At 42.9% G+C, this 14,178-nt stretch overlaps 1 protein-coding gene across 1 annotated transcript; it reads left to right on the top strand.

The window, feature by feature from the left end:
- The first annotated feature begins 2,904 nt into the window (after positions 1–2,904).
- On the top strand, positions 2,905–8,118 carry smtnl1 (smoothelin-like 1). The gene is made up of 7 exons (XM_036943625.1): positions 2,905–3,141; positions 3,957–4,076; positions 5,211–5,696; positions 6,447–6,844; positions 6,959–7,073; positions 7,162–7,313; positions 7,442–8,118. Exons 2-7 carry the CDS (start codon positions 3,996–3,998, stop codon positions 7,803–7,805), a joined length of 1,596 nt encoding a protein of 531 aa, XP_036799520.1. The 5' UTR covers positions 2,905–3,141; positions 3,957–3,995; the 3' UTR covers positions 7,806–8,118.
- The last annotated feature ends 6,060 nt before the right edge of the window (positions 8,119–14,178 follow it).

Consider the following 14,178-nt stretch of genomic DNA (forward strand, 5'->3'; position numbering starts at 1 on the left):
ACCTCTGTTGTTGTTTTTGCCACACTGCTTTGCATTATCTTTGCCAGGTCGAAGTTGTAAATGAGAACAACTTGTTCTCAACTGGCCTACCTGGTTAAATAAAGGTGAAATAAAAAAAGACATGTTTTTTGTGTTTGTCCCACCATGATTTACATGCTAACATTGCCACTGAATAAGACTAGATAATAATACTGACTAGAGAGTGGAAGCATACCTCAATAAAACTTTTAGAGCTTTTTATGTCTCTATTTTGGATTGGTCAGGGTTTGATTTGGGTGGGCATTCTATGTTCTTATACATGTTTTTGTATTTCTTTGTTTTGGCCGGGTATGGTTCTCAATCAGGGACAGCTGTCTATCATTGTTTCTGATTGGAAACCATACTTAGGTAGCGTTATTTTCTGTTTAGTGTTTTGCACCTTACAGGACTGTTTCGGTTTCGGTTATTCTCTTTGTTATTTTTGTTTAGTGTTCAGTGTAAATAAAAAGTAATGAATACTTACCACGCTGCTCTTTGGTGCGATTCCTCTTCAGACGCCGAAAACCGTTACAACTTTAATAACTTTAATTATGAAGTTCATATGAATGCAACAGGATTTACGTGTTGCTTGCTCATCCCCCTTTGCTTTGGCAAGCTTCTTTTTTAAGCCCATGACGTAACGTTAGCTAGCTAGTTAGATAACTATGGATATTTAGCTTGCTAGCTTGTGGACTTTTAGCGGGTTAATGTCTTTTCGCTATCTAGCTAACGCTTGCTAAGTTAAAGCTGCTATATGTAACTTTTTGGGTGACCCGACCAAATTCACATAAAAATGTGTGTTATGGATCTGTCATTCTCATTTAAAGCAAGTCTAAGAGCGGTGGATAATTTCTATGTGCACAAATCAGGTCCAGAGTCTGTGATGATCCCACAACGGTGACAGAGATAATACACTGTAAAATTAAGTAACTGCTTCCACAGGCTTATTTTGTTTACTCAACTTTTCGGACAAAGTGTTACCTGAATTTAACAATTTTAGTTTGGCCAACTTACCTCCAACATGGGAAAATGGAGGCAAAAATTCAGTCAATTTGAAATTATTTGTTTGCTCAATTTGTCTCATATATTCATTCAACTACAAATTATGATTTTGACAATTTACTGCCAAAAAAGGCTGTGGAACTAGTTACATGCGTGTACACACACACACACACACACACACACAGTGCTTTTCACCTACAATGTTTTGAAAGTACATATTTGATACACGTTGACATACATGATTACATTGTGAATGTTTATTTATACAGTAATTAGTATTCAACATGTCCTCACCTGGGATTTAAACTCACAACCTCTTGGTTCACAGCATTCCAATCTTGATGAGATCTGTATTTAAAACATTTACACAGTGGTGAAAAGTAACAAAGTAGAAATATTTAAAAGTATTACTTAAGTAAATCATTTTTGGGGGTATCTGTAGCCGACTTTCATTTATATATTTTTGTCAATTTTTACTTTTATAAGAAAATATGTACTTTGTACTCCCATACATTTTCCCTGACACCCAAAAGTACTAGTTACATTTCGAAGGCTCAGGCAGGACAGCAATATGGTACAATTCACAGACCTATCAATATAATGCGTTGTCATCCTTACTGCCTCTGATCTGGCAGACTCACTAAACACAAATGCTGCGTTTATAAATAACGCCTGAGTGTTGGAGTGTGCCCCTGGCTGTCTGTAAATTAAAAAAACAAGAAAATTGTGCCATCTGGCACACTTACTTTTACTTCCTACTTTTACTCAAGTATGACAATTGAGAACCTTTTCCTCCACTGTACTTAAGTACATTTAAAACCAGATACTTTTAGACTTTTACTCAAGTAGTATTTTACTGGGTGACTTTTACTTGAGTCATTTTCTATTAAGGTATCTTTACTTTTTCCAACACTGCGTTTACATTTGACACTTTAGTCATTTAGCAGGTACTCTTATCCAGAGCAACTTACAGTTAGTGCCTAGTGGTTAGAGCATTGGGCCAGTTACCGAAAGGTTGCTGGATCGAATCCCTGAGCTGACAAGGTAAAAATCTGTCTTTCTGCCCCTGAACAAGGCAGTTAACCCATTGTTCCCTGGTAGGTTGTCATTGTAAATAAGAATTTGTTCTTAACTGACTTGCCTAGTTAAATGAAAGTTAAATAAATAAAAACATCTGATGATAGCTAGGTGAGACAACCACATATTAAATATACAGGAAACGAACATTCCATTTAGGCCAAACAATGAATATATATAATTTTGTACACACACATGAAGGTACCTATATATATATATTTTTCACCTTTATTTAACCAGGTAGGCATGATGAGAACAAGTTCTCATTTACAACTGCGACCTATAAGCAATCATTTCTGATGAAAAACAAAAAAATCATCAGGAAGTGGATCTTCCAGCAAAACAATAACCCCAATCGCTAATCAAAATCCACAAAGAAATGGTTAACCATAAAATCAACATTTTGCAATGGCCATCTTAGTCTCCGGACTGGAACCCCATTGAAAACCTGTGGATGGAATTGAAAAGGCCAGTCCATGAGCGCAGATGAAGAATATCAAAGATCTGGAAAGATTCTGCATGGGGGAATGGTCTAAGATCCCTCCCAATGTGTTCTCCAATCTCATAATTTGTTGGGGTGTGTTGTTACCCTCGCAAGAATAGAGTGCTGAAGTAATACTTTTGACGCTTATCTTTTTTAGATTTTTCTCTGAGCAATTGTATTAGTATAAAATAATATAACTTTCTATTTGATTATGGACCCCACTGTATATCGGTACGAATCTGGTTGGACATTACAGGACATTAGCATTCTGCTGCGAGAGAGAGAGAGAGAGAGAGAGAGAGAGACAGAGAGAGACGGAGAGAGAGAGCGAGAGAGAGAGAGAAAGAGAGAGAGAGAGAGAGAGAGAGAATATTCACATCTTACTGATTCACTGGTCGCTGCAGTTTATCAACACTGTATTGAGAGCCAGAAAAACAGAAAGAGAGAGAGGTGTTAAGACAAACAGGACAGACAGAAGTGGACACTGACTTAATAGAGAGAGAGAGAAAGCAGGACACAGTGACCACAGCGAACTCAGAGGGCTATAGGTACCACACAAGGTAAGGGCTGCACCTCTCCTACCACTCAACTCACACGCTTTTATCAACATCAAAGATTCACTGCATGTGTACGTGGAAGTGCTGGTCTCTGTATGTCTTGGTCTCCATGTATGTGTGTTGAACTGTGAACTGTATTGATTGTTACTATTTCTGTTAACTCATATCTGAATGACTGCATTTACTTTGAGATTAAATAGGCCATTAGGGTCCTTGGGATCAGGGTAAGAATTCAATTTAATTTGAGTAGAGTCCCAACTATGCAAATCTGTTTGCTAGGGCTTTACTTGAGAATATAATATGAGTGTGTCTGTGTGTGTGAGTGTGTTTGTGTGTGTGTGTCTGTCTGTCTGTGTATGTGTGTATTTGCACACACGTATACATGTGTGTACTTATGCATGTTTGTGTGTGTATGTGTCTGTGTACCCATGGTTTCCAGAGCAGATGCAGCTGTCCTGGCTGTTGGACTGTGCCGATGTCACTAGCTCTATTTCTGGAACCTGTGTTGTTCTGCAGGTCAGATAAAGTGACTTGGAATCCTAGCGAAGGAAGGAGGGGGGCAGGGGGCACTCACTAACCACACACATGAGAGCACTGACAGAGAGATATAGACAGACAGAGACAGAGCGGTAAAAGAGAGAGAGAGAGAAAGAGAGCAAAAGAGAGGGAGAGAGAGAGCAAGAGAGATTTCTGCCTAGAACTTTGAGCTTTGAGGCTACACTGATTGATGGAATGGACGTTGAATGAACATAGATATTGAATGATCAGGAGCAATTCAATAAAGGAAAGGAAGAGTCTGATTTGACTTGATGTTTCAGAAGAAGTTGGACAAACAGACAAAGGAAGTCCATCAAACCATGGACGATGTATCACTCCACCAGGAGGATTCTGGGAACGATGCAACAGCCAACCAGATAGAGGACAACAACAACAATCAGGTGTGTGTGTTGATGAAGGAAACACACCCAAAAACAGATACAGACAACCCCAAGACAATATGCATACAGAGACAAACCTCAACCACCTAAAGACAAACAAATACACACTTTTTTCAAGAAAAAAAAACACATACAACATCAGCCATATAGCTTTACCATGAGGTGGCAGAGTTGTATTTGCGATGTGGTCCAATGTAGTATTTGGAGCGAAGATAGTGGGAGGGGTTGGTGGTGGTCATGGCTGGGCAACACCTGTTCCTGTGCCAAATTCTGGCACAGGAATGTTGCTGCCTTTCTCTCTCTCAACACACACACACACACTCTCTCTCACACACACACACTCTCACACACACACACTCTCACACACACACACACACACACACACACACTCACACACGTGTCCATCCTATTTTCACTGATGAGTCACTACCCTGAAACATGACCAGGAGTGACACCTGGGACAGTCCCTCAAGTGCACTGACCTAACATAAATCCAACATACTGTATTATCTGCAACGTTATATATCTTAAAAGTAGGTTGAATATTTGCATTACATAAAAACAACATAAACATGTAATATGTTTCAGTTGTGACTTATTAAAGTCATGGAACATTATGATAGACCTGTGTAATATTACAGCCATAAACAACTCTGTACAACTCTGTACATGTGTTCTGAGTGTACCAGTATAGACTTTACGTCCGTCCCCTCGCCCCGACCTGGGCGCGAACCAGGGACGCTCTGCACACAGGCAACAGTCACCCTCGAAGCATCGTTACCCATCGCTCCAAAAGCCGCGGCCCTTGCAGAGCAAGGGGAACCACCACTTCAAGGTCTCAGAGCGAGTGACGTCACCGACTGAAACGCCACTAGCGCGCACCACCGCTAACTAGCTAGCCATTTCGCATCGGCTACATGAGCACCAAAGTAACTATGGGGATTCCCTAGAGTGAAACAGACTCATTTCCTAGTTTAGTACTTAACTATGTATAATGTCACTTTACATAGTCTCTCCCCTCAACAACTGATATAAAATCAGGTCTCTGACAACAATTCTGTCCTATAACCCTAACCAAAACTACCTCAAGTGCTCAGAATTGCCCATTGTAATCTTATCTGGTTTGTCTCTCAGACAGAGAGAGAAGCTCCAGTCCAGGAGTGTGACCCCCCGAAGAGAGAGCACCTGGCGGAGGACACAGTGGAAGGTCATAGGGTCAAGTCAGGGGCTAATAGGGTGAAAACTCCAGAACAGGCAACAGGGGCTAGCATTGAAAACATAGAGGAGTCTCAGACTGTAACCGACGCCAATGAGGTTAATGGTGAAGAGGCTTGTAAGGGTGAGGAAGGGCCGTGTCATGGTGCAGACACCGGAGAAACAGAAGACCCCAAATTGGTGAAAGGAGAGGGGGAAAGTGAGATGGAGGAGCACAAGAATGGAAAGGGGCAAGAGGTGGTCAAGAATGGAGAGATTGAGAAAAAGAAAGAGGAGCTGAAAGAGGACAAAGAGAAGGGGGGAGAAAATAATGCCAAGAAAGAGGGGAAGGGGGGGAAAATAGAAAAGAGAAAAGGAGATGAAGAGAAGAGGAAAGACAGAAAAATAAAGGCAGGGAAGGGAGAGGCAGGGAAGGGAGAGGCAGGGAAGGGAGTGGCAGGGAAGGGAGAGGCAGGGAAGGGAGAGGCAGGGAAGGGAGAGGCAGGGAAGGGAGAGGCAGGGAAGGGAGTGGCAGGGAAGGGAGTGGCAGGGAAGGGAGAGGCAGGGAAGGGAGAAGCAGGGAAGGGAGAGGCAGGGAAGGGAGAAGCAGGGAAGGGAGAGGCAGGGAAGGAAGAGGCAGGGAAGGGAGTGGCAGGGAAGGGAGAGGCAGGGAAGGGAGAGGCAGGGAAGGGAGTGGCAGGGAAGGGAGAGGCAGGGAAGGGAGAGGCAGGGAAGGGAGTGGCAGGGAAAGGAGTGGCAGGGAAGGGAGTGGCAGGGAAGGGAGAGGCAGGGAAGGGAGAAGCAGGGAAGGGAGAGGCAGGGAAGGGAGAGGCAGGGAAGGGAGTGGCAGGGAAGGGAGAGGCAGGGAAGGGAGAAGCAGGGAAGGGAGAGGCAGGGAAGGGAGAGGCAGGGAAGGGAGTGGCAGGGAAGGGAGTGGCAGGGAAGGGAGAGGCAGGGAAGGGAGTGGCAGGGAAGGGAGAGGCAGGGAAGGGAGAAGCAGGGAAGGGAGAGGCAGGGAAGGGAGAGGCAGGGAAGGGAGTGGCAGGGAAGGGAGAGGCAGGGAAGGGAGTGGCAGGGAAAGGAGATGGAGAGGCAGTGAAGGGAGAGGCAGGGAAGGAAGAGGCAGGGAAGGGAGTGGCAGGGAAGGGAGAGGCAGGGAAGGGAGTGGCAGGGAAGGGAGAGGCAGGGAAGGGAGAAGCAGGGAAGGGAGAGGCAGGGAAGGGAGAGGCAGGGAAGGGAGTGGCAGGGAAGGGAGAGGCAGGGAAGGGAGTGGCAGGGAAAGGAGATGGAGAGGCAGTGAAGGGAGAGGAAGGGAAGGGAGAGGGAGGGGAGGCACCAGAGAACAAGAGCAAACCAGTAAAAGAAAAGGAAGGGGCGGGAGGAGGAAAGGTTAAAGAGAAAAGCAAGGAGGTGGAGAAGCAAGGGAAGACCAAAAGAAAGAGTGTCTTGAATCCCACCGCCTCTACCCCATCCTCTGCAGCCCCCTCTGTGATCCGACCCCGGAACTCTGCCCGCTCTGCCCGGATGTCCAGAAAAAATGACATCATAGCAAAGTTCCAGCAAAATGCACCTGAGTAAGTTATGACATGTATAATGTGTTCCAATGTGTATAATTAAATATATAATCTGTATTAATATAACAACATTCTAATGGGGAGAGTTGTATTTGTCTTTTGACTTATTTTAAGGACACCGGTTGTCCGCAACTTCAAACTTCAGAGATCATCTATGGCTGTGGCAAGTGGGGCATCAATCAAACAGAAAGTGCTTTCATGGTGTGCCAACAAAACACGCAACTATGAGGTGAGGGGATGGTCATGGTCATGCACAAGAGACATAAGAAGTGACATCTGGGGAACCATAACCCTGCTTGCCACCCTCTCTTTCCCAGGGCGTTTCCATAGAGAACTTCTCATCTTCATGGTGTGATGGGCTGGCGTTCTGTGCACTCATCCATCGCTTCTTCCCAGATGCTTTTGACTTCTCAGCCCTGAAGGCATCTGAGAAAGAGAAGAACTTCACCCTGGCCTTCAACACAGCAGAGTACGAAGCTGTATGTGTGTGTTTGTGTCTGAGTGTGTGTGTTGTAAAGTAATCATCCTCTCTCTCTCTGTCTCTCTCTCTCTCTCTTTCTCTCTCTCTCTCTCTCTCTCTCTCTCTCTCTCTCTCAGGACCATGGCTGACTGCTACCCCCTGTTGGAGGTTGGTGATATGCTCCTGATGGGGAACAGACCAGATCCTATGTGTGTGTTCACCTATGTCCAGGCTCTTTGTCACCACCTCTCCAAAATAGAGAAGGAGAAGAAGGACAAGGAAGAAATGGAGAAGAAGGACACAGCAGAGGAAAAGAAGAGTGAAAAGATGACCGACGGAGAGGTAGAAACCACTACAGAGAAGAAAGAGGAGGAGAGTGTGGGAGGGGAGAACAAAGGAAAAGATGGGAAAGAGAAAGAAAGCGAGGAGAGCTCAGCGGTGGAGGGAGAGAAAGAGAGAGAGGAAAGAGAAGTTGTAGTGTTAGTTGAAGGGCAGGCTTAAGCTAACGCTAAAGGTACATTGAAAAGACCAAAGGAGAGAGATTCAGAGAGATTAAGAAAGACTTAAGCTACATCATGAAGTAGAGTCTTACAGTGTTCAACGCGATTGTGTGTGTAGCGTATATGAGCATCATTTCTTAAAGAGTGACACATTACCACTGTGTATTCAAAAGCTGGCTTTGTGAAGGTTTGGAATTATGCTCAGATTCCAACAATGTGTGTCAATTGTAACCTGTTGTGATATTTTAAACATGATTTAACATGCTGTGTTTTGGAACTTTGCGCAGAGGAACATTAAACGTCAGTGTGTATTATAATGTATTCTTTTGATTTATTCTTCAGAGAGACCACCCATGTATACTACCGTTCAAAAGTTTGGGGTCACTTAGAAATGTCCTTGTTTTTGAAAGGAAAGCACATTTTCTGTCCGTTAAAATAACATCAAATTGATCAGAAATACAGTGTGGACATTGTTAACGTTGTAAATGACTATTGTAGCTGGAAACGGCAGATTTTTATGGAATATCTACATAGGCGTACAGAGGCCCATTATCAGCAACCATCCCTCCTGTGTTCCAATGGCACGTTGTTTTAGCTAATCCAAGTTTATAATTTTAAAAAGCTAATTGATCATTAGAAAACCCTTTTGCAATTATGTTAGCACAGCTGAAAACTGTTGTTTTTATTAAATAAGCAATTAAACTGGCCTTCTTTAGACTAGTTGAGTATCTGGAGCATTAGCATTTGTGGGTTCGATTACAGGCTCAAAATGGCCAGTAACAAAGACCTTTCTTCTGAAACTTGTCAGTCTATTCTTGTTCGGAGAAATGAAGACCATTCCATGCGAGAAATTGCCAAGAAACTGAAGATCTGTTACAATGCTGTGTACTACTCCCTTCACAGAACAACGCAAACTGGCTCTAACCAGAATAGAAAGAGGAGTGGGAAGCCCTGGTGCACAACTGAGCAAGAGGACAAGTAGATTAGAGTGTGTAGTTTGAGAAACAGATGCCTCACAAGTCCTCAACTGGCAGCTTCATTAAATAGTACCCCCAAAACACCAGTGTCAATGTCAACAGTGAAGAGGCAACTCTGGGATGCTGGCCTTCTAGGCAGAGTTCCTCTGTCCAGTGTCTATGTTCTTTTGCCCATCTTAATCTTTTCTTTGAATTGGCTAGTTTGAGATATGGCTTTTTCTTTGCAACTCTTTGCAAGCTATGGATCTTTTCATTGAGATCACACTAAATAGCCAATAGGCACACTTGATATTGCGCGCCCAGCAGAGAATCAGAGATGAGGGGCGGCATCGGGCACACATCGATATATAGCCTAATAAGTAACTTACATAAAACACTAAGAAATATAGAAATTCAATCAATTATAAATTATGTGAATTTTATTGTGTAGTTTCTGTGTCTTTATGTTTTATGTACCGTATTTTTAAGCACATGACCAAATTCATTTCCCCCTGGTGGGATAATAAAGTTGATCTGAATCTGAATCTACTCCGCTGGACTAGATAACATTTTTTTTTTTAACTCTCCTTGACTGAAATTGAACAAGCATGACCTTCCCCCATTTTCCTCCAGGTAGCAATCCTGTACAGTTCGATCCTTCCCTAATATGATGACAACGATGTAGACTGTGTAGAGGTTAGCAGTTATGGTATGGCTTGGATATTTTTTTTAGAAAGGGTCACAGACAGTTGTTGTGTTGTGCACTGAAGTCCACAAGCAAAGTGAAAAGGTGAGAGGGGGAGAGCACGTAAATGCGAGAAGGATGCGAGAAGGAATCGATTCTGCTGCAAACATTTCTTAAACAGAAGCAAATGTAATGACATGTGGATGGACCTACCTCAATTTGTCCAATAGAAACTCTCATTCCTTTTTGAAACTGTGTGGACAAATGATTACACCCCAGATAAGCTAGGTGCAGGCAAGACTCTGCAAGGCTCCAATTTGTCTCTCGACCTGTAGGCTTTGTAGGCTAGGTTGTAGCAACCTCATGATGCATATAGAGTAACTTCGATTATCATGTAATTGCCTAAACCTATCGATGTTACATTGAGATGGGTGAATGGAATATGAATGACAGTCATCTAATATGCTAGGGTGGGAAAACGTTGGCTCAAGCTCCCGTTTGGTGTCTCCGTGGTGCCCGGGGTTGACCAACGGAAGCAGCACGAGGGGATCAAGGGGATTGAACCCATCGTTGATGATATCCTGATTGTAGGCTGCGGTGACACTGACTAAGAACCAGAACACGACCACGATGTGAAGCTCCTGGCACCCCAGTCATATTGGAGGTGAAGTATGCTCCCGCCAAGCACGCAAAACATTATACTGGCCAAACATGCAGGCAGAAATGAAAGACTTCGTCAGCAGCTGTACCACATGCGACGAGCATGCGCATGAACAGCAAAATGAAACCATGATGTTGCAAGAATTACCCACAAGGCCCTAGCAGATCGTCAGCATGGTTATTCAGTCACAGACAAAAGGACTATCTTCTCATCGTTGATCACTACTCTGACTTTTGGGAGATTGAACTGCTCCCTGACTTGTCTGCAGAGACAGTCATAAAGCGCTGCAAGGCACAGTTCGCAAGGCAAGGTCAGCCTGGCTAGGACATCACGGACAATGGCACACAACTCATTGCACAGTTCAAGCGTTTCGCCTCAGAATGGGAGTTTGACCACATGACCTCCTTTCCAAAGCTCCCATTGGCAAATGGCAAGGCAGAGTCAGCTGTCAAGGTTGTAAAAAAAACTGTTACGCAAGGCCTTGCTTAACGGACACGGCCCCTGGAAAGCCATCTTACAGTGGAGGAAAACATGGACAGCAGTGCAACGCCTTCTGTCTAGGAGCAGTCCGGTCGAGACGTCTTCGACCGGACTGCTTGAGACCTAACAGAGCTGGAGGTGGGTGAGACAATAAGGACGAAACCCACTGCCGGGCGACCACACTGGATTTTGGTGAAATCTACAGAAAGTCACACCATGTTCTTACCTGGTGGATGTCGGTGGCTCTCTCTATCGCTGCAACCGGATGGATCTGTAAGTAGCAGAGCAGATACCTAACCAGAACAACACGCCATACACTCACTCGGAAGAGCCGGATCACAGTCCAGGCCTAAGGGCAAGGGGCGCAAATACTGAAAATGAGACTTGAGCAGGAGTGAAGCCACTGTCTATAAGACTGAAGACCCACATCATACAGAGAGTCCTATTGTTTTTGAAATCATATTTTGGCACAGAAAATGTAAAAAAAATATGTAAAAACGTTCAGCACATCAGAATTTCTCGTACTGTTACACAAAATCAAGATAAACCTTTACCATCATAGTAGACACTGAACGTCTATAAGGGTCTTTCTATAAATAATTGAGCCAATGCTTGACATTGGGGTCAAAATTCCAAAATGCTTTGAAAGCAAAATAAAACATATTTTTATGCAGTTCCACATGTGTACTAGACTAGAGGAATGAAAGGGAATATATGCAAATTGGCCCATAACTCCGCCTATACAACAACATAGGCTTAGGAATATACATCCTTTAAGCAGGGTTCATAAAGACATTGGCAAGTCTAATTCAAAGACTTTCAGGGACTATGTCAAGCACTTCATTGTCATTTTGAAGGAACACAATATAATACCATTGTATAATTTCTATAATTGTACATATAAGGACCTACTATAGAACCACTCTCCACCCAAAAAGTGTAAAAGAAAAAGTGGGCCATTATCATTTTAAGAATAATGCATTTTTTTAGGCCATGATATAAAAATTATTATTACATTCTAAAATATGTGAGAATAATGTGATAATAATAAGCCAAGTGAAGCCAACATTAAATGGATACTTATGTAAATAAGGTATTTTACATTATTTTAAATACGTTTGCAAACATTTCTAAAAACCTGTTTTCGCTTTGTCATTATGGGGTAATGTGTGTAGATTTGCTGAGGATTATTTTTTATTTAACCCATTTTAGAATAAGGCTAGAACGTAACAAATTGTGGAAAAAGTCAAGTGGTCTGAATACGTTCCAAAGGCACTGTAGTATATGTTTGTGTGTCAGATATTCCCTACGCTACCATCCACGACTGTCGGTGAGCAGACAAGAGGTGAGGTCTTTGCCAGAGCCCATGGACATTATTAAATGCATCTAAGAAGCAGAAAATAAGCAGCAAATAATGTCAGTTTACATACATTATGTTTCACAATTGGGTTCTCAAATGTATCAAAGTAATGAAGTGGGTTACCTTCTGTTTTTGTACCAATGATGAGCCTGTGAAAGCTGTTGCCACTGACAGGTGAAGGTTGCTGGCCGCATACTCGCCAATATGTGGCTGACTAATCCATTCATAGGAATGCTCACAGTGAGGGCATGTCTGCACGAAGCTGATGACGGCCCCCTTCCTGGTCTTCTCTATGCTGCATGTTCGGCTGCAAACGGGACATCTCTTGAACAACTGCAGCAGGCAATCTTATGAAGTGGTGTTGACTGGGAGGGCCTGTGACGGGGTGATATAATAGACAGCCAAGTGGTAAATTGCATTTTCTTCTAAAGAAAGGACCAAGCTTTTTGCTAACGCACTTCACAACCAAAATACATCTACTAGCTGTATCTGGTTGGCTGAGGAATTAGCCTACTATTTTATCAAGCCGGGTATATTTTTATAAAACTTTTCACATTTCACAGAACACAATGTGCCTGTTGTTGTTGATGAAGCCATCTGTGTCATCAGGGCCTTAACTAGAGTCACTATCAGAGACCTCATGTTCTTTTTATAAGAATTGATCTTGACTCTGGCAACAATAGAGATGTCACAAGGGTACTTGTGTTGCATGGCACACTTTTATTCTGAGGTCTTGTCTGACAAGCTGTGAAAATATTGAACAGTGAATGAAATTATTTTTGGAGGTTGCTAAACCATTGCAATCACATTGCTGGACATGTTATGATACCCACCTTTGCTCCTTCTGGTAGGTCCCGGCATCCGTTCAACACCAGAGCATCAGTCTGGCACCTGACTGTGCAGTTTGTTTAACAGAAAAACAGGGTCAATGATTGTCATCATCCCTCAATTATAAACATACTGTAGCTCGAGAAATAACATAATCTCGTTTGTAAACTAATTCTATGCTTTACAGACTGACTGCCTCCAGATTTGATTAGATTCAGGATTACACTATGCAACTAACTGTGACGTGTTTTGATATGGCCCTGGGTTGGTTTGAGTTTGTTGCTGCTAGTTAGTACACTGTTTTAGTCAGACATGAGTTAGCATGTACCACCATACTGTTACTAGCAAAGTTGGTCAAAAATAGATATGGTTACTTCCTCAGATCTCTAGTAACACATTATACTCAATATTATGTTACTTTATCTCTAGTAGCCCATTATACATTTGTGTTACATCACAAATTCCTCCTCTACATCAGTGTTCTATTCATACAGGGGTTTGAAGATTCACTCTGGTGTTCTATTGAAAATAATATTCAGGAATAGTAATTTCTCCTTTCATATCTCCACATATCCAATGTATTTATATAGCCCTTCTTACATCAGCTGATATCTCAAAGTGATGTACAGAAACCCAGCCTAAAACCCCAAACAGCAAGCAATGCAGGTGTAGAAGTACGGTGGCTGTGCCGGGTGGAGATTATAACAGAACATGGCCAAGATGTTCAAATGTTCATAAATGACCAGCATGGTCAAATAATAATAATCACAGTAGTTGTCAAGGGTGCAACAGGTCAGCACCTCAGGAGTAAATGTCAGTTGGCTTTTCATAGCCGATAATTGAGAGTATCTCTACCGCTCCTGCTGTCTCTAGAGAGTTGAAAACAGCAGGTCTGGGACAGGTAGCACGTCCGGTGAACATGTCAGGGTTCCATACCGCAGGCAGATGGACTGGGGACAGCAAGGAGTCATCACGCCAGGTAGTCATGAGGCATGGTCCTAGGGCTCAGAATTAGAGAGAGCATACTTAAATTCACACAGGACACCGGATAAGACAGGAGAAATACTCCAGATATAACAGACTGACCGTAGCCCCCCGACACATAAACTACTGCAGCATAAATACTGGAGGCTGATTCAGAACAACTGAGCTTTGGAGGAATATGCAGATTTAAAGAGGAGTCTGTAATTTGCTTTCTAATGATCATGATCTTTTCCTCAAAGAAGTTCATGAATTTATCACTGCTGAAGTGAAAGCCATCCTCTCTTGGGGAATGCTGCTTTTTAGTTAGCTTTGCGACAATATCAAAAATAAACTTTGGATTGTTCTTATTTTCCTCAATTAAGTTGGAAAAATAGGATGATCGAGCAGCAGTGAAGGCTCTTCGATACTGCACGGTACAGT

This window comes from Oncorhynchus mykiss, chromosome 14 (genome assembly GCF_013265735.2).
Source record: "Oncorhynchus mykiss isolate Arlee chromosome 14, USDA_OmykA_1.1, whole genome shotgun sequence".
NCBI classification, from domain to species: Eukaryota; Metazoa; Chordata; class Actinopteri; order Salmoniformes; family Salmonidae; genus Oncorhynchus; species Oncorhynchus mykiss.

Excerpts from the sequence above, each read along its gene's own strand:
- smtnl1 (XM_036943625.1), top strand. The coding sequence starts at position 3,996 with ATGGACGATGTATCACTCCACCAGGAGGATTCTGGGAACGATGCAACA. Across the intron at positions 6,845-6,958 it reads TTCCAGCAAAATGCACCTGA|GACACCGGTTGTCCGCAACT; the intron begins GTAAGTTATGAC and ends ACTTATTTTAAG. Across the intron at positions 7,314-7,441 it reads CTGGCCTTCAACACAGCAGA|GACCATGGCTGACTGCTACC; the intron begins GTACGAAGCTGT and ends TCTCTCTCTCAG.